Source organism: Pholis gunnellus, assembly GCF_910591455.1.
Source record: "Pholis gunnellus genome assembly, chromosome: 19".
NCBI classification, from domain to species: domain Eukaryota; kingdom Metazoa; phylum Chordata; class Actinopteri; order Perciformes; family Pholidae; genus Pholis; species Pholis gunnellus.
The window spans coordinates 12,276,184-12,295,835 of NC_136546.1; the positions used below are offsets into that span (position 1 = coordinate 12,276,184).

The following is a 19,652-nucleotide window of genomic DNA, read 5'->3' on the forward strand; positions in this document are numbered from 1 at the left end:
CTGATGGATATATCAACAACACAAAGAATTTTCAGCATTTGATTGATTTGGTGATAAAATACAGCCTACTAAAATGTCAAATTGTCCCTTTAATACACCACCCATCACTGTAACCTCTCCCTGCCATATCCTTTCCATCGCACCCTTGTTCTTACGGCATCAATCTGTCGACCCTCGTTCTCTCTATGTTGTCGCCCCTGTGAACTCTTACCCCACTCATATGTTGCCTCTCAACCCCCTCCTAAGCAGTAACCCTTACCACCATCCCCCACTCTCCCTCTTTGCCCCAATGCTCATTCCTTCCACTTCAGCCGCTTTACCATTTCTCCACCTGCCCGCTTCCCACTCCAGCTCATCTCTCTCGTGAAGACAGCATTTACAGTATCTGAGCATCTGCACATGCATCCTCTTTGTTTTGATGAGCACATGGACAGTAGACAGCAAACTCTCCTCTGGTTGTAACCCCTCTCTCTTTCTTTGTTCATTTCTCAAGATGGATCTCAACCTGTGAACAACATGTTTTCTACCAGTCCCTAACTTCTCTTTTGTCCCCCAGTCTCAGTCTTCGTGCATCCAGGGAGTGTCAAAATAAGGAGCGCTTGTTGGAGCAGAGGTTCCGTGCAGCCTCGAGAGACTTCCAGCAGTGGTTGGTCAATGCCAAAATCAGCACAGCCAAATGCTTTGATGTGCCACAGAGTGTCGCCGAGGCCTTCACCGCTCTGCAGAGGATCCAAGTAAGAGAAAGCTCTTATTGACACTAGACATCTGTTAAATTCTTACTATGTTCTTAAGACGTTGGTGACATGAACTTGTGGTCTTGTGCAGTCCTCACCATGGTGTCTTTGCACTCTACGTTACAGATATCATTTGGAAATCACACTATTGTTCAGCCTTTTCAGCTATTGCTGCTTACTTACCCTGTTTTGATTATCTTTATTGCTGCTGGAAACATGAAGTGCACCTCCTGTGCAGTTTCCCCGGGGCAGACCTGCCAGACACAGAACAGCAAATAAACAGATTGAATCACATTTTGTTATGTTATTCAGGGAAATAAAGTAGGAGAATTGATATTTAATGTCACTGAATATAACTTCCAATTCAGCCTTTTTGAGAAAGAACTACATTTTTAAGAACTTTGGTGGCAGAATAGGTAATAATACTCCTGCATATACTGTCATGTCTGATTGCTACACAGAATGGCCCTATAGTCTCACACTGTTGCCCATTAACCAGCTGCAGTGAGGCAGTAATGATCTCAGAGCAAGTAGCTGCCGATGGTGGAGTTACATGTAGGGAAGGGTAATTTATTTACTTCCATAAACCAGAAATAATTAGCCTGTTGAGGAAATGAAATAAAAGTAATTTTGTGTTCTTCCACCTTTGGGCTGCCACTGCTGCCTACTGGGGCTCATTTTAATTTATTTCCATGGACAGGGCAGGCTAAACAAAGATTGCTAACACAAAGGAATAGTTGAAAGTGAAATGATGTAATAGTTGAAGAATCAATCCACTTTCAATGGGAGATTACTCAAAGGGGGATGTCTGTATTGACATGCCGACTGTTGACTGTCCTCTGGTGGGCTTGTTGGAGTGGACCTGCCGTTGGCTGCTTAAGCTGGCAGTGGGCGCATAGCCAAGAGGGATGAGAGAAAGCTCCACAGCGGGGTCTCTGTGCCACTCTCTTCAAAAATATCTCTTTCTGAGAAGTCTGTGTCTTTTTTCTGAGTAGCTGGCAGGTGTAACAGTCTGGCAGTCTCTTTAGAGCACCCCAGGGCCCTGGCCAAGAGTCAGCTGCTCATCAGTTAAGGTAGTCCCCACATCTCTGCACCAGACAGTTAATTACCTGTCAGACACCTGACCATGTAAACCGCTACATCACCACCAAGGAACTACTATACCATTATTGCTTTGAGCTGAGCTTAAATAGTAAGATGATAAGTCTGCACTCATAAAGCACAGAACTTATGATCTTATAATGCTAATAATATTTTGTACCTAGTGCAGGTAGAACACGTGGAACTTGTAGAGTGTCATATGAACATTGTGCTACTTGAAGACCTAATTTTCTAAAAGGATCTCAAAGAAGGGAAGTGCTCTGCAGGAGTTTTTCTGCCCTCCCTCAGAAGTTTCTAGCCTTGAGGATGAGCGGGAATGTCATAGATATATGGCAGTGAAGGGGAGAGAAATAGAGAGGCAAAGCATGTTTTATTTATTATTGACTTGGGGAGGAATGTGGAACAATGTTTCCACATGGCTGATCTCCAGTGGGAGGGCGAGTGTGGGAGGGGCAGGGGCATCCATTGTGTCACGCTTAATTGGTGGTATATAGTAACATTGGCAGGGAGAGAACGGTAGTAAGTGTGAAAAAAAACTGTGAATGAACAGAGAGGAGAGAGAGAGAAAATACAGAGACGCAGAGATGAAGAAATACTTTCTATGTTTGTGTGTGGTTGTACTGTACCAAATGTGTGTGTGTGTGTGTGTGTGTGTGTGTTTTGAGGGGGCTGAAGCAGTAGTGTGTGTAAGTGATGTGCTGACTGCACAGATGGTGGAGTGGTCCCTGCTGCGCTACTGTCATCGACTCAGCTCTGAAGGAGGGGTGTGGGTGTGTACGTGGGTGTGTGTGTGTGTGTGTACATTTTCTGTGCGCTATGTAAAAACCAACACATTTCAGCCTCCCTGTGCTGTCCTTATCTGTGATTGCCTCCCTGGGTCAAGCCCTTCCTTCTGCCCACGCATATGGAATTAGCAATGGCTCGGTCTAATTACTGCTTTTGACAATGTAAAGTGAGATCTTGGGACTCTGAAAGAAAATCAGTTTGCTATGTAGAGAATGGACGTATTGTTTTCAGTTACCCATCAGCCATTGCATCAGAAGTGGAAGACAAAAAGAAGTTTGGGATTGTCATTTAGTCCATTTCTTTTTTTCCCCCTCTCCTTTCACTTTCACACCCTCCTCCCTTTGTGTGTGTGTGTGTGTGTGTGTGTGTGTGTTAAATAGTCACAGTTCCTTTGTCTTTGTCTGTGTATCCCCATAGGAGTTCCTGAGTGACAGGGAGCATGGTCAGGCCAGGCTGAGTACAGTAGGGGCCAGTGGGGAGTTGCTGATGGCTGTGGTGTCCAAAGACAGAGTGGAGGGAGTCAAGGCCAAGGTGGCAAACGCCAGAGAAGACTGGAAGTGCCTGATGAATAATCTGCAGATGAGGGAGGATGCACTCAAGGTTGGTTTACATTCACTTTTGTTTGGATGCTGCGGCTAACATTTCCCCTGAAACACAGACAATCTGGATCTCAGAGGGATATATGTTAAATACAGATTACCTGTACAGTTTGGATGTGAAAATGAATGCAGACTTAGTATTTGTATACAGTATTTATATGTGTCTGTTTCCCTGTTGTCTGCCACTTTATTAACAGTTTACACACAGACGTTTTTTATACACAGGGATATTAATATTATTTCATTTGACTTCATCTAATAAACTGAGTTGTATCACTTTGTGCAAATTCAGTTTATATGAAAACTTCTCTTGTTGTATTAAATGTTGTATTTGCAGAAGCTGCAGTCCCAGATGACGGAGTTTGAGGCCAGTGCTGAGCCTCTGCAGGACTGGCTGAACAGCACAGAGGTCAGAGTTCAGGAGAGCAGCGCTCGTCTACACGACCTTCCAGCCAAGAAAAAGGAGCTCAGCAAACTTCAGGTATTGTGGAGACCAAAGTCATGCTCCTTACACAGCTACACCAATATACTCTGTCAGTGGATTTCTGATTTACGTTACAAGGGCATAAGTTTCCCTTAAACATCGGTGAGGACACATATTATTCGTGACGGTCTGGAAGTCGTTTCCCAGAAAATTGTGAGCATTAACCACTCCTGCATTCTGGTGAATGTTTATGCACCAATTTATGCCTTTTCTGCATTAATGTATGGTGGAAACGTCTTTATTAATGTAAAGGAAAACACCAAATTCAGGCCCCATGTGACAATTGAAAATATGAAGATATAATAGAATGTCCTCCAGTCAGTCTCTCAGTCATTCTGCATCACTTTCAAATATGTATTGTGCTGTAGATCAACTTGTGTAATTTAATCTTATCCCTGTTGAGTCAAGTTGAGTCATGTCGGCATGATTTATCCTCTAATTACTGTGGTTATTCATGGGTGCCGTCTCCTAGTTTATACAGTGTTTTATAGCCGCTACTCAAGCAATATTTCACAATGTAGGATCCATTTTCTGTTTAATTGCATTACGTCATACTGAGAGTGTGCCTTTTACAGTTCTCTTCTCACTGACACTCTCTCATTTCCTCTCCTGACTCAAGTAAGCCCCATCAGTACTACATAAATTGAATATTAAGTTGATTTTCCAAGGCTACTTAGTAGTTGTAGCTCTCCATCAGATATGCATCCCGAAAGCACAATCTGAAATCAGCTGGGAAAAGAGAAGGAACTAATTACATTTGTCGAGCACCACCGCATCAAAATAGAGCAGCGTCTTGACACAATAGTCAGAGGAAAAGTCCAGAAATCTAATTAATTCTCCTTCTGTCACAGCTGAAGCGCTGCGTGGCTAAAAGGCCCTTTTCAGGATGCGATAACAGCCTCTGCCATGTCTGGCAGAGACAAAAAGGGAAGAGAGGCACTGAGCGTTAAAAAGATAAAACTGACAATAGAGAAAAAATATATCAAGCCCATCTCAAAGCTCTGTCCTTATCGTTGTTGCTATTTTTGTATTTATTCTGTCGCCCACCGTTGCGCCCCTCCTCGTTGCCTTTTGTCTGGCCCTGCAAGCAATTACATTTCTTCCCCCAGCACCTGAAGTACAACACAATACATGCAGGCTTCAGTGTCTAAACACTGAAAATCCTCTTTACCTTTCCACATATATACACCCCCCCTTCATCACAGTATTTAAGGCTTTTCTCTTTTTCCTGATCTGAGCTGCGGTGTCTAACCACATTTCTATTTAAAAATGAACATCAAGAGAAATACTGCTGATGCCGTTTTCTTTATGATGTCCCCCCCACCCCCCCGTCTTTATCCATGTATTTTGATGTGCTCTTGTCGCCCTGTCTGTTCTTCTGACATGTTAACCCAACTGTGAGTCCTCCTCTGTTCCTCTCACACCTCCATTTTCTGTCATCGCTGTCATGTTTTTTTGTCATTTCATTTTTCCCCTTGACTCAAAATGTAATGGTGCTCACATGCAATCATCCTCTCCAATGTACTTCATTTATTCTCCTTCCCAACTGTGCTACCCGAATCCTATTGCTCCTTTTGTCTCAATTTCATCTCCGTCTCTTCCTCCTCCTGCTTCGTACTGGCCCAGTGTGTACTGGAGGAGAAGGCCGGTCGGGAAGTAGAGCTGGGCAGGCTGAAGGAAAAGGCTCATCGTCTCTGGGAGGGACAAGCAGCCGGCAAGGGCTTCGTCCACCGTGTATCCCAGCTGTCAGCACAGTACCTAGCCCTCAGCAACTTAACCAAGGTAACACTGCACCCCCCCCCCCCCCCCCTTTCTTGTCCCTTTACTCTATCTGTGCTTCTGTCTGAGAAATGCTGCAGCATGCTCACATGGTGCCGTGCTTGATTCATGTACTGCGTGAGCCTTGTGTCCAGCCATGTTGTTTATTGTGGTTCTCTCTTTATTTGCTGTGTCATGCGCTATTTCCCAGTCGCAGTGATGGCTGCTGCAATCGGGCTTGCTTTTGGTAAAAATATTGCGTCCAAGAAAGTCTCGGTATCCAGAGTAATTTACCTGAGCTCAATTATCTATCTTTCACCTCCAAAAGGTCCACGCCGCTGCACTCTCATCAACAAAACAAAAGGCCACGGCTGTGGAGCTTTCATTTTATCCACTGAAGCACTTCTAAAATGCCAGAGCTGAAATGTGTCAGTGCTTGAGAATCTGACCTTTTTTGATGCTCTCATTAGATTGGTCACACTCTTTTGATTAATTTGAATTCAGCGTAGAGCAAAACATTGCACTGACCGCAAAGCCCCGTTCTCTTACCACAGGACAATGAGAGTGCCCCAACGATGATGAATGAGATGTATTTACTTTGCCGGCTGGCTAGTGGAGCGCTATTTTTAGGTCCTCTTCCCTGCCAGACATGGAAACAGGAATGAAATCATTTAAAATTGCCACTTGTAGATAGTTATTGTAGCTCTGCCTCTCTGCACTCTACAGTTACACACACGATTTACGAGTGATGACTGCAAAGAAGATACATTGTGTTGGTGCTGTAATGTGGGGGTGGAATCGTCTCTAGAGATGCAAACAGAAATATATGAAGACACTGTTGTTGTGCACCGGAAACAATTGTGTTCAACTCAGTGCTAACCTGTTTCTCACATCCATTATAAGAAGAGTGTGTTAACAGTGCCGTGCTCTGATCTCTAAAGGACAAGGCCTCCAGGATTGAACGTATTGTAGGAGAGCATCGCCTCTTCTCTCAGGGCCTTAAAGAGCTCCAGGATTGGGTGTGTGAAGCTCAGAGGATCCTCAAAACATGCATCTCCACCACCACTGACAAGGGTGTGTTAGAGGACCGGATGTTACAGCTGGAAGTAAGTAGAGACAAGATGGCTGTGGGATCCCATCAAGGAATACACCACAATTTATTAGATATTTGACTATTGGTTGATTTTACTGGACTACTGTCCATGCTTCCCCAGCAATGAATTTCCTTAATTTCATGCTGACATTTTCAGTGAAAGGGAACTAGAATTATCTCAGAAGTGAGAAAATCATGTAGCAGCTTATCTTAAAAGGTAAATAACCAAGTCTGGCAGTTTCTTGTCCAATTTGACAAATTAAGTTAGTAGGGAAATCTGGCAGTATCTAGACGCAGAGGAATAATTCAGTTAGGTTTTAGGGCGGTGCATCGGACCAAATGATGTCCCAGGAACCTTGCTGTGAATACAACCATCTGGAGAACATGTTGTATTCTTTTAATTGTGTGGAAACCAAAATAAAGACATTTCTTTTAGACTTCAGATGGTTATTTTAAGTCTGTCCCTTTCATCTCTGTCTGTAGGCCTTACTGGCTGCTCGTCAGGAGAGGGAGATCCAGCTAAAGATGCTGCTGACGCGGGGAGAAGCAGTCCAGAGGAACACTTCAGCCGAGGGGGTCCCAGTGATTCGCAAACAGATCCAGGACCTCAAAGACTCTTGGGACTCCTTGCTTTCTGCCTCCATTCAGTGTAAAAGGTTGTGATCGCGAACCAATCAATCTGTCAGTCAGTTGATCAATGGGACTGGGAATTGTCTAGTTAACTTGATGGATTTCAGTTAGTTGAAAGGTTACAGGGACAATTAGATTAAAATGTATGTGTACTTTGTATGTGTCTGTTTTTGTGAAACGTTTGTTCACTGTGTGTTAACATTATCATGTTGATGCAACAGCCAGCTGGAGGGCGCCTTGTCTCAATGGACCAGCTATCAGGAGGACGTGGGTCAGTTTGTGATGTGGATGGACCGGGTTGAGGAGACACTGAGCTGCTCAGACAGACAGTACTCTGAGATGAGGGACAAGACCGCTAACCTGGGAAAGACCAAGGTATTAGATCATATCTAATAATGTCTAAACTTAAAAAGCCAGAATGTGTTTTGTAAACTTATTTTTACGTACTTACGCTAACATACACTGAGGGAAGAAGTATGTGCAACTGTATGGCCTGTTTCTTGTTGTTTTTTGAGAACTTTTACACTTTTTTTTACAGAGCAGCTGCCATGTTTTTCCGTTTTCCCACATATTTTGAATATATCTGTTTTTATTGAATTCCCTTCTCTAAACTCTTGCAGTTACATACATTCATAACCCAGAGCCTCCCAGTGGCATTAGATGTACTACACTGAGTGTGTGCATGTGTTTCATTCCAGCTTCTCTATGAAGAAGTACTGAGTCACAGCAGCCCTCTGGAGACCATTGCCACAAAGGGGTCCAATATGGCCGAACACTACACTACCCAGCAGGAGGTGCAGCAGCTGCAGTGTAGATACAACACCCTCAAAGAAAAGACCAAGGTACTTGGAGTGCAACTTTTTCCTCTACAGGCATTTAAACAATGAATCAGTTGTTTGAGAATATTTATATTCCCACAAAATATTTGTCAGTGTGACCCGTACATTGAGCATTTTAGTCAATTATCTAATAATCATTTTAAATTCCTTACACAAGTTTCACTGTTTTGTTTACAGATTTAAAGACAAATTCTGTATTTATAGCTTCAGAGTACATTACCGTACATTAATATGTGCCGCTCAGATAACATGTTAACCCGTAGTTCAATCGTTCCGTTTCAAACAGTTGAAGTCAGTAGCCGGCAATTATGTTTTGTCCACTGCTCTTGGGATATTCAATGAAAGCACGCCCCTTCTTTCCAGTAATATCTCCAAACTGTTGTTTACAGAATGCGGTCAGTAAGGCCAAAGGGCTGGTGCTGGTCCATCAGGAATATCAAAGGGGGTTGCATGTGTTTGAGGACTGGCTGGAGCAGGAACAAGCCACTCTGGCTTCGTTGTCCCATCCAGAGGGAAATGTGGATACACTAGAGAAGACCCTGCAACAGCTACAGGTATTGAATTTTCCAACAAGGCCTTGGACACGCTGGACTTTTGGGATCTTCAGTCACATATTTTATTCGTTCTTCCCTTTTTATTTCCCTTACAGCTCCTGCAGGAATGCTGCTCAAATGGCCAGTCTTTGCTCTCCGCTGTGCTGACCAGCAGAGAGAGAGTAATCCCCTGGGGTATACCTCAAATTGAGGACAGAGTGCTGGACACTGCTCAGCAGGAGTGGGGGGCCTACCAGGGCCGTCTGGAGGAGACTCAGACCCAGCTGAGCTCCACACTGACCAGACTGAGGCAGATGGGCCAACGGTTCCTGAGCCTGGCCCAGTGGCTGGAGGAGATGGAGAAGGCGGCAAACATCAGAAGTCATCGGCGGTCAGACAGAGGCACCAAGGAGTCTCAGCTGAAGAAACTCAAGGTCAGAGAAACACTATTGTATTAACAGCAATGTACTGTAACTGCATTTAAAACACACAGTTTCCTGCACATTCTGAATTATTTCTTCTTTCTTTACTCATTATCCCCTCCTGTAATATTTTCTACAGTAATATCCAAGCGAACAATACGATTGTGCCTTTGAAAATATAAGTTTTGAAGCATCCCAGGGCCTTGCTCTACAATAAATTACTTTTCCCACATTTGCATACACTCAACTCACAACATGCATTTGAAAGAAAACAGCAGGAGACCAAACATTTCCCGACAGGGTCACCTCCCTTTGGAGCAGGTTTCCTGCCAGTGTCAGAATGTCAGACAGTCGCAGTGTTTTCCCTCCCTGCATTCAGAGGGACACACACACACACACACACACACACACGCACAAACACACAACGAGAGACAGACCCCGTGGCCCCATATGTTGTTTGTGATGTCATCTGCTATTTCTTCTTTCTCCTTTCACCTCTGTTTTGTCCTTTTTTATTTAATAAAAAAAAACATAATTTACTCTTAAATCATTCATATTTTTGACTGGATTTCTCTAGCATGTTGCTAATTATACATTTCTCTGTGTCCCTTCTGAACAGGGGTGTCTTGAGGCAGCGCTCGCACGGCAGGGAGAAGTCGATGGCCTTTCCTCTTTGGCCCAACAGGTTCTGGAGGAAACCTACATCAGTAGTCGTGTCAGCGTTACTGCCACCCAGCTCACTGCCCGCTACCATTCCCTGCTGCTCAACATACAGGTTAGGCCCTCTCTATTGTATGCTATTCAATGATTCCTATATCATATCTTTACCCTGTTGAGTTTCACTTAAACTTAATATAGTGTCCATGCTGAACAATACCTTTACTGTATATATAGGTTGGGTTAAAAACCCTCTGCTGGTCGGGTAGTCCGGACACGTACAATACTTAATTTCTTGTCCACCAGAAGATTTAGCTGGAAGGTACCTACCTGTCATTTTGAGTTAAGAATAGCAAAACATAAGGCCGTAATGGGCTGAATCTTGGTTTAAATCCCTTTTGTGTTATACTGTCTCAATGATGGATAAAGAAAATGTGAAGCTGTGTGTTTTGCCATTGGGGTCTTTGCCCGCAGTGGGCTTCTCACACATGCTTATCTCTCACCATGGAAATTGCTCCAGTGAGAGTTTGGACTTTGTTTCTGTAACACCCCATTGAAGTTGCTTTGAGAGTGATGCCTGTGAGCCCAGCCTGTGTTGCTTTGTATACTCAGATCCAGCCTCTCTATTTGTCTGCTCCTCTGGGGGGGGGGGACTAAAGGAAAATCAATGGGGCTCCTCTGGTCTGGGGCTAAGGCCATAATTAAACGCTGCAGAAGGCAATCTCACACTTGGCACCAGGAGTGCAAGCTTTGCCTGCACTACATTGATTTTCACACCTTCAGTAACACATCTGAGTTTGTGTGTGCGTGTCTCCCCCTCACTCCCTCACTTTGTTTTACACACACCCGTTCCTTACCCTCTCAAAATTGACTAAAGTATGCATATACTTACAGTCATGCCGGTACATACATATGCAGACACATGACATCCCGCTCATACCAAGGATGCCTGTAATTATACTGTGTGAAGTTGGGGCCATATGGGCTTGAGTGGGAAGCTGTTACCTCTGTCTCGTCGGAAAAGGTGTGCACTCAGCAATATCTGCTAATTGGAGCTTCTCGCAACACCACAGGATTTGCAAGTTGAGTGAATAATGTGTCGAACCTGCAAGAAACCCTCTCCATCCTCTCGTGGTGCTATTGACTCAAAATCTCAGTCAAGTGGATAATGCATGAAAAACATCAAAACCCCTCTTCACCTTGTAGTGAAGCTATTGACATTCTGCAGACGAATGGGGGGGGGGCAGATATTTTTTGTTTTGATGGTTGATCAGAGAGCTTTTGGTCCTTAGTGGCCAACATAAGACAGCTGAGGCACATCACAGAGCTTAAAGGAAAGAGATACAGACCATGTTTCCTGAATTGTTCCCTGACCAAAAACAGTCTGAAAAATCTTTACAAGAATTCTAACCTTACAAATAACAAAAGGGCAGCAGTTGTTGAAGTGAGTATTTATATTAATAATATCAATTATAATGTAAATATGGCAGGGTAGCACTAACAGCTAGTTAATTGCCACAGTAAACTAAACAAATCTGAATATATTGGGCCAATATTGACTTTCTATTAAATACCAGTATACTGTAGATATGTTTGTATTGCTATCATCTTTAAAATATATATATATATTTGTTAAACTTCACCTCTGACTTCTCATCCAATCATTTTTCAGGACACCATTAAGCATCTTCAGGAGGAGCTGAAGAGCATCGAAGAGGCTGAGAATCTGTGCACGTCCTTCACTGACTGGTTCAGCTCCACTCAGAAGAGCTTCACAGCGTTAACTGACACTTCTGAACCTCTTGACCGAGTCGCCATGGAGAAGAAGATGAAAAAACTAGAGGTATCCATTTATTTAACAAAATCTGTACTGTACCTGTGTGGTTCTATGGTTTCACAGCCACAGTTCTGAACCTCAATTTGTCAGGAAGGCATTTGGATACACGGTGCAGTGCGGCACATAATACACCTCCATGAACAGGTTGCAATAAATCAGCACAGACGTTGGGTGTTACCATGACAAACTGATGAGTTAGCAGGACTCCTGTTTGTAGTGGAGTCCAATATCCAATAGCCAGCAAAAAATGTCCTTGTGCAATCTTTTTTTCTGCCAAGTGACATAAAAACCTGTTCGGAACATCAACTGTACAGATTTCTTTGGCAGCTACAATATGCTCGGCCAGTAAAATATGCATGGAGTTTTCAAACCATTGATATAGCCGTACAATCTCACCGTAGTGGAACAATTGTAACAGTTTGTCTTTGTGTTCTTTTTTGTCAAATGGACATTGGAGGAAAGTAGCCCTGCTCAAACATGTACGGACCACAGTAAAGAGAAAATCGCCAACATGGTTTGCTTGGCATAGTTCATATCCAGTGTGTCGAGGATTGGATGAGTATGTGTGTATCGATCCGCTCTTTATGAAGACAAAGTGGGTGCCGCTTTAGAGGAAGCGCGGTAGCAGGGAGAGACCTCCCACTGTGAAGTAGAGGATGAAGAAGCGCCGGTGTCAGGAGCCTGCTGGCACAGACACTGTAATTGATGCAGTGCCCTTACCGCTTCACATCACACACACACACACACACACACACACACACACACTTCTCTCCTCTCACACTCGCTTCATATCACAAGATCCCTTCCAAAGTACTAACAAGCTGCAGCAAACTTTCAAACCCATGATCCCTCTGTGGTTTCACACATTTTTCCACTACCTCTCTTTATGTATCACTACATCACATCTCTCTATTGTCTCCTTCACACTGACACACACATCCAGAATCGCATTTACAGACACACACGTAGGCATTCACAATACATCATCTGGTGTGGGCTTTGCAGTAATCCCTGTCTGGGATCGATGCTCTGTCTCTGCACCGGGACTGAAGACATGCTGTCACCACATGAGTCCTTCCAGCGCTGCAGATAATACGCGAGCGCTCCATCACTTACTCATTCTCCCGTAGTAAGAGCTATAGGGCTTTTCAGTGAGCTGCGATGATTATGCATTGACACAAAGACCAGTAGTCAATAGCCTGTGTTAAGGGCCATTAGGTGGATGTAGACTTCATTTGATTCTGAGTTGTAACTGTGAAAGTCATACAGTAGTAGTGTTGGCCCCAGTTAGCTAGAAATGTGCTGTAACTTCATTAAGACCTCTGAAAATGAAAGTATTGTGATAATGTACCAATGTAAGACAGATCCATTTCAGAAGGCATCATTTTTCCCCTTGAATTGGGCAATTTCAGTATTTTTTGGTAATTTAAATCATAAAATTCCTCACATTTTACATCTTTTCATTTAGTTGTATACAACGTACAGTATTTGTATTTAATTTGTTTATTCAATAGTTTTCCTCCATTCGCTGGTTCCTTCAAAAATTGAATACAGGGCAATATGCAAAAAAATGCAAAAGAGAAACTGGTTTCTCCTGCTCCTAATTAAGCCCCCCCCCCCCCCCTCAATGCCTTCCTCTTCCAAATTTTTAATTTCACTGGCATTTCAGGAATGTTAAAGGGCATTTTTCCCCAAGATGTCTGCCTGTACAGAATACGATGCTTCTGTGCTGCAGTTTGCTGCGGTTTATACATTCATAGCAGAGACAATTACAATTACAATTACAGCAGAGCTAGCTGCTGCTCACAGGGTCAGCTTACTAATGTCTTACCTGTGTTAATAACAAATGTAACTAATGAACATGGTTTTCGGCGCCACAGATGTATTATAGTAGATAATAGAGCCTGAGAACCGATGCAGAATAAGAGACTAGTGCTCATCACAAGACACGACATAGATAATTGGGGTTGACATGGTACAAGACAGCTACAGCATAAAGCACCCTTGTTCAGGACCTCATATATAATGTTCACCAGACTGAAGTATTTAGTCTTGTAAATAAATGAAGATCATTCAGAGGTTTGGAAGGTTCCTCAAACAGTCTTGGATGTAAAATGCACAATTTGGACCAATTCAGGAAAACTGCTAATGAAATTCGTTTGATTCAACATGTGGACAACCTGACGTGATGCCAGTTGTGCGAAGGCAGCAGATGTTTTAATATGAAGTGGAGGTAATGAGTCATACATAACGAAATCTACTGCAGATGGCAATTACAGCAGACTTCCTTGTTTTATCTCACATGTCCAACCTCACATGATTGTATAGAATTAAGATATATTGAGTGTCTCCTATGAAGGTCCTTTGGTAGGCACGTCGGTGACTGGAATGGCGATCACGGCGGAAGCTTCGTATTTAGCAGCAAACATGAACGTGCGCGTACAGACACGGGTCTTGTTATATGATGTTGCCAGCAGCAGTAGCTGGAGGTCTGGGGTTGTTGCAGTGTGAAGCTTCTCTCCACTCAAGCAATAATAGGCCGATGATGAAAGCTAGATGGCGTCCCATCGAGTGGAGGTCTGTGTGTGTGTGTGTGTGTGTGTGTGTGTGTTGCGGTTGAGGTTGCCCTGGAAACCCCTGCAGCTACTGCTGCCAGTTAAGGGTCCGTATAATTGGGGTCCTCCTTTCATATTATTCACTGTGGTTTCACCACAACATGACTTCCAGGTCTTCTCCACATCTCACCGCGCAGGTGTCAGCCTACCTGATGGGTTCAAAGATTTTCAAACACAATGCCAGGCTGGTCTGGGTGACTGAGGCGGCCCTGGAGGTGAAGGACAAAGAAATCAGTGATACTGTGTTTGAATGTTAACCTCAAAGTCATTAAAACTATGCTAGAAGGATTCCCTCATCCTAGAGCATACATGCTGCAATTTTGGTAGACCAGAACAGTATTTTTCTCTTTAACTTAGCAGTGTGTAAAATGCCTTGGATGAAGGTCATTAAGTATAAAGCAATGGTGATAAAACGGTAGCAGCAGCCTTGCTGAGTTGTATTTCTGCTCTCTCTTTCACCTAGACTCTCCAGTCCGAGCTCCAACATGGCCACTGTCTCCTGAAATCACTGAGGGAGCGGGCAGAGCGGACAGCAGGCTTCCTGGACGAGGCTAGAGCTGAGATTTTAGGAGAGGAAGTAGAGGCTCGTCTTGCCCAGCTGGAGGAGCTCGCGGGTGGGCTGAGGCAGGAGCACAGCTTTCTACAGCGGGCGTTACTGCTAGCCAAGGAGTTTCAGGACCGATATAAGGCTCAGGCCCAGTGGCTGGTGGAGACCAGGGCTTTGCTCAAATCCCCTCTGGAGCCCAAGGCTGAACTGTACCAACGGAGAGCACTGCTGGCGAAGTATAAGGTAAAGCAGCAGCTATGTCATTTCTCAAACAAATTTGAATTTAAATCACATGTATAATATGTACATTTGCACTGGTGGGTCCAAATGGTAGCAAGACCTTACTGATTGTTATTAGCTTAATGGACCTCATGAGTGTCCTTGCTTGTCTTTATCCATTAACTACAAAATTGAATATACTTTCCATAACTGCTGAGCATTTTCCTGAGTATACCATTGATTTTTATAGTGATGTGTTCTTTGAAAAATTGACGGTATAGTAGGACCCATTGGTCGTAAACCAACTGAGGATGGTCTCTACTCAATATAAGATGAAACTAAAAACTACATGTTGACTGTGTCCCCAGGCTCTGCTGCAGATGGTCCAGTCCCATGATGAATCCATCCGGTCAGTGGTGGAGAAAGGAGATGCTCTGCTGGCCTCTGTGCACTACCCCTCCATCAGAGAGAACATGAACAGGATGCAGAGGGACTACACTGAACTCTGTCATACTGCCGCGGTGAGAACCTGTGCTCATATGACAGTAGTTTTGATACACAGAGAGGAAAAAATGATCGCTCTTTCCATGCAGATGAGTTGATGCAAACCCAAACACAGGGCATATAATTCTGCTTGAGGAAGGTGGTTGTAATGGTTTGTGGCATATGCTGTGTCTAATCAGTGTAATTTGTCTTGTGTATACTCACTTTTTGTGAATTATGCGTTCCAGGCCCATGTGGAGAACCTGGAAGGCCAGGTAAAGGAACAGGAAGCTTACCACAACGAGCTCCAGGAAGTGGAGCGCTGGCTGCTCCAGATGTCCAGCAGGATGGTGACTCCTGATCCCACTGTGGGTGGCAGCCTGGACGCATCCACTCAACAGCTGTCCAGGCACAAGGTGACCAATCACATCTCTGGATCTTTTTTGCACAGTTTGTGGCATATGATAGAGCTTCAGCAATTAGCCTTGATTAGAGATCAAAAGTGCTCACTAGCGCTTACTAGGAAAATTCAAATACGTTTGTTATGTAACTGTTGATGTTATTATAATGAATAAACAATCCTTTACATTTAGTCAAACTTACCTCTGTTTTAAAGTTAGATAATCAGAAGGGCTGAGTCCTAATTAACAGAGCTACTGTCATTCACAAAATTCTAATCCTAATCCTAATACCATGAGACACCACTGTTTGCTATCAGTCTGCTCCAACCTCCTGTGTCATTGACAAGTGGACAGACTCATTCTGTAATGCGTCTCCACTGGAGACTCTTTCTTACATGATCCTACTTTGGTACTTTGTCCTCCGCAGGCCCTCATGGAGGAAATAGCGGGCTTCGAGGATCGCTTGGCAGGCCTGAAGGAGCGAGGAGACCACCTGGTACAAGGCTGCAGTGACCGTGTGCAGATCAGGCTGAGACAGCAGGTCCAGGCTCACCAGCAAGGCACCAGAGACAGCTACTCAGCCATCTGTAGCACAGCACAGAGAGTGAGTGAGGAGGAGGAGATGGAAAGAGGGAGGGAGGGGATGCAGAGGAGGAGGAGGAAGAGATGGGAAGCTGAGATGTATTCTGTATTTGAAGTAGTGAAATGGTTCTCACATATTTAGAATGTAAGACATGTTAGAGTTATTGGTGCATTGGATACACGCACATTTGCTGATGCATCCATGGATGTGACCACACAGACTCACAGTTCTACATATCAGTGGTATTAATATTCCAACAGCCTTGGCATCCACTTAATCCTCACCCATTCTGACACTTAAACCCATTTCTCAAGACAGCCCTTCACTGCCAGTGTAGAGGGCACGACCAATTACGGCTGCCAAAGTGGAGCTCAACAGCAGCCATACTCCGACAGACCCCACCAGCCAAAATCACTAACTCAATCTACCCATATTAATCTCTGCGTATCCCCTGTCAACTCCACTTTTTCATGACTGAGCCAAAAGTGGTCACACACCACTATTCAGTAGCTCTGGCGAGCCCTCTAATCCAGGCCCACTCTGTCATTTTGGCAACCTCTACTCTGTCATCATAGCTCACCTCCCAAGACACCACCTCCACCAGCACTCGCACATCCAATCTGGCATTGTGTGATCCAGCCACACTTTACCACTACGCTGCTGGCTTCTCTACAACTGCGCCTCCAGTGTTACGATGGCTGCCAACTGTGTCCCAGCACAACACAGCTTTAATATCCTGCCTGCCACTTGCCACCATGCCAACCTTCAAGCCTTTGCCAAATACACCAGGCGGTCCGCCAATACATGCCCCCCCCCTTCTTTCCCTCTTTCGGGCTCTCATATTAACACTGTCAATCAGACCTTGCTGTTTCACGCTCCCCTGGAGGGTATGGACGCCTCCACATTCAACACCTGTCAAATACAACGCTGCGTAACTACATACTTGTTCAGGTTATAGAATTGAATGCCTCTTTATGTTTGGCCATGCTTTATTGGCTTCAAAGCTATGCATCTACCAGTTTTTAACTGCAGCATTTTTGCTTTCTTTCACTTTATATTTGTGTTTTGCTGTTTTTAAAAAACATTTTGTCCTCCCTCCACTTTTTCATTGCCTAGTTCCAGACGTAATGCACTGAAATATATCTGTTTGTGTCTTATAGGTGTATCAGAGTCTGGAACATGAGTTACAGAGACATGCGAGTCTCCAAGACACACTGTTGCAGTGCCAGAACTGGTTGACTTCTGTCATAGAGGAACCAGAGCCTCCTGCACATCCTCCTCTCAGCCTGGAGGAGGCGCTACAGCAGGTACAGGCATTTCTTGCCTTGATTTCTTTTTAACATGTTGTTTCCCCCTGAAATTATGAATTGCTTAGTTAATAGTACTCATAGACATGCATGTTTTTGGATAGGGACTGAGATGCGGGCAATGCTGTGTTGCAGGTTGTACTGAAGGGATAATTTGTTGAGTCAATAAAACCATGGGACCATTAACAGACTCTTTATTTGACAGGTGAAGCAGGAACGGACTCTCCAGGAACAGGCCAACACTTACCTCCAGCTTGTGTGCTCAGTATGTGACTTGTCCGAGCTGAGGGTCAGGGGGACGGCAGCAGCTATCCAGCAGTTCAAACTGCAGGTCAGTTAACTTTAACAAGCCTTTCATTTGAATACATTGTTTGACAAAATACTTGTGCCCATGAATTGATTCCGTTGTGTTTTTGTGTCCAGGTTGAGGAGCGCATGCTGCTCTGTGAGGAGGTAGCAGACAGCTGGAGGGACATTGAGGAGCAGAAGGCAGATCTGGAGGTCCAGCTGAGAGAGACAGAGCAGCAACTTCAGAACCTCATCAGAAGACCTGCGGAGCTGGAGCCCAAGATTGCGCAGAACCAGCTGGACAAGGCACAGGTCTGTGTTTGGTTTGCATGCTGATGATGAGTGATTTTGAATGACAATGCTGTATTATTAAAAAAATTGTAAATGTCATTGTCCAGGTGAACTTTTAGGCTACTTAACTAGACAAAAAAATCCATTATCTTTCCCACAGGAATTCCTTCAGCAGATTAGGGAGAAACAGTCTGAGGTAACCCATTTGTATGACGCCGTTGGTAAGATGACGGATGGACAGGTCTCTCCTGCCCTGGAGGAGATAAGGAGACTGAGGAGAAGCTGGATGGATCTGGGCCAGCAGGCAGAAGACCTGGAGTCTCAGCGGGGGGAGGACATGCAGCGGAGTGTGGAGTACCAGGAGATTGTTGTCGCTGTGGAGGAACTCTTCCACCAAGTATCCAGGGAATGGGACTACCTCGCAAGGTATCAATCTTTTCTGTAGAGGCTGTGATGTTTAGTTTTTGTGTAGTATTTTAAACAAGCTGCCTATTCATTTATTGACACGGCTATATATACAGTATTTACTATATATACACACATTTTCTCTGGTGTTACGATCTTTGCTTTCTCTCGGCCAAGACAATCACTATAGCTTAATTACTATACCGCTGTATGGACCTGATATCCCTCAACCCATGGCTGTGTGTATCTAGGGCTGACACAGAGAGTACTAGTGAGCATCTAGAGGCTCTGAGAAAGCTCTCCAGTGACCTAGAGGAGCAGAGAGCAACTCTGGAAGACCTCAGAGAACAAAGGCAAGCCATCATGCCGCGACTCAGCCTGCTCGACAAGGAGCTGATCAAGCAACAGGTGGGGCGCCATTCTTGTAGTTCTTCAGCTGCTTCTTAAGATGGAAAGTTATGATCATCAGGTATTGTGTCCAGTTTTATACGGTGTTCTTCCTTTCACTAGGTTGGTCATCTGGAGCAGCGCTGGGCCCAGCTTGAAACCCTGATTCAACAGAAGATTCAGGACTCCTCACAGACACTAGAGGATCTTGCCCGGGTTGAAACCCAGCTAAAGGATGCCCGGGAGTGGGTGGAGGAGCAGCGGCCTGCTTTTACCTCTGCGCTGAAAACCAGCCCGCCCCCCGATCTGGCCCAGAGTTTCCTGTTCGACCACCTGAGTGTGTGCGTAGAACTGGAGGCCCGTCAGCAGCTGCTGGGTCAGGCAGTGAGCGAGGCCCAGGCTGTGGCTTCCAGACTGGGGCTGAGTGAGAAGAGATTCCTACAGGAGCTCGTTGAACAAGCCCAGACTGAGGTGGAGGCTCTGGGGGCTCGAGTGGCCCAAAGGAGGAAGTACCTCAGCAAGGTAAACAGCTGGAATTTTAATTATCTCCTAAAGGACCCAACTTTCTTCTAAACTGTCAGTCTGGTAAAAACTAGAAAAACGGTAAACTGTAAAATAATAATAAAATATTCAAGCTGTGAATAATGAAATGT

General features: G+C 44.5%; 1 protein-coding gene across 1 annotated transcript in view; it reads left to right on the forward strand.

Annotated features, from left to right (window-relative positions):
* Positions 1 to 19,652, forward strand: part of syne1a (spectrin repeat containing, nuclear envelope 1a) — a gene marked incomplete at its 5' end in the record, with an annotated part of 110,052 nt that overhangs the window by 44,212 nt on the left and 46,188 nt on the right. Inside the window, 22 exons of the mRNA XM_079180047.1 lie at positions 557 to 734; positions 3,039 to 3,221; positions 3,558 to 3,701; positions 5,331 to 5,486; positions 6,404 to 6,568; positions 7,039 to 7,211; positions 7,407 to 7,560; positions 7,884 to 8,027; positions 8,414 to 8,578; positions 8,674 to 8,991; positions 9,599 to 9,754; positions 11,309 to 11,479; positions 14,552 to 14,878; positions 15,223 to 15,375; positions 15,586 to 15,753; positions 16,166 to 16,342; positions 17,482 to 17,628; positions 17,834 to 17,959; positions 18,052 to 18,228; positions 18,368 to 18,633; positions 18,864 to 19,020; positions 19,123 to 19,521. Coding sequence (XP_079036173.1) covers positions 557 to 734; positions 3,039 to 3,221; positions 3,558 to 3,701; positions 5,331 to 5,486; positions 6,404 to 6,568; positions 7,039 to 7,211; positions 7,407 to 7,560; positions 7,884 to 8,027; positions 8,414 to 8,578; positions 8,674 to 8,991; positions 9,599 to 9,754; positions 11,309 to 11,479; positions 14,552 to 14,878; positions 15,223 to 15,375; positions 15,586 to 15,753; positions 16,166 to 16,342; positions 17,482 to 17,628; positions 17,834 to 17,959; positions 18,052 to 18,228; positions 18,368 to 18,633; positions 18,864 to 19,020; positions 19,123 to 19,521 — 4,204 coding nt within the window. The remainder of the gene's footprint in view (positions 1 to 556; positions 735 to 3,038; positions 3,222 to 3,557; positions 3,702 to 5,330; positions 5,487 to 6,403; positions 6,569 to 7,038; positions 7,212 to 7,406; positions 7,561 to 7,883; positions 8,028 to 8,413; positions 8,579 to 8,673; positions 8,992 to 9,598; positions 9,755 to 11,308; positions 11,480 to 14,551; positions 14,879 to 15,222; positions 15,376 to 15,585; positions 15,754 to 16,165; positions 16,343 to 17,481; positions 17,629 to 17,833; positions 17,960 to 18,051; positions 18,229 to 18,367; positions 18,634 to 18,863; positions 19,021 to 19,122; positions 19,522 to 19,652) is intronic.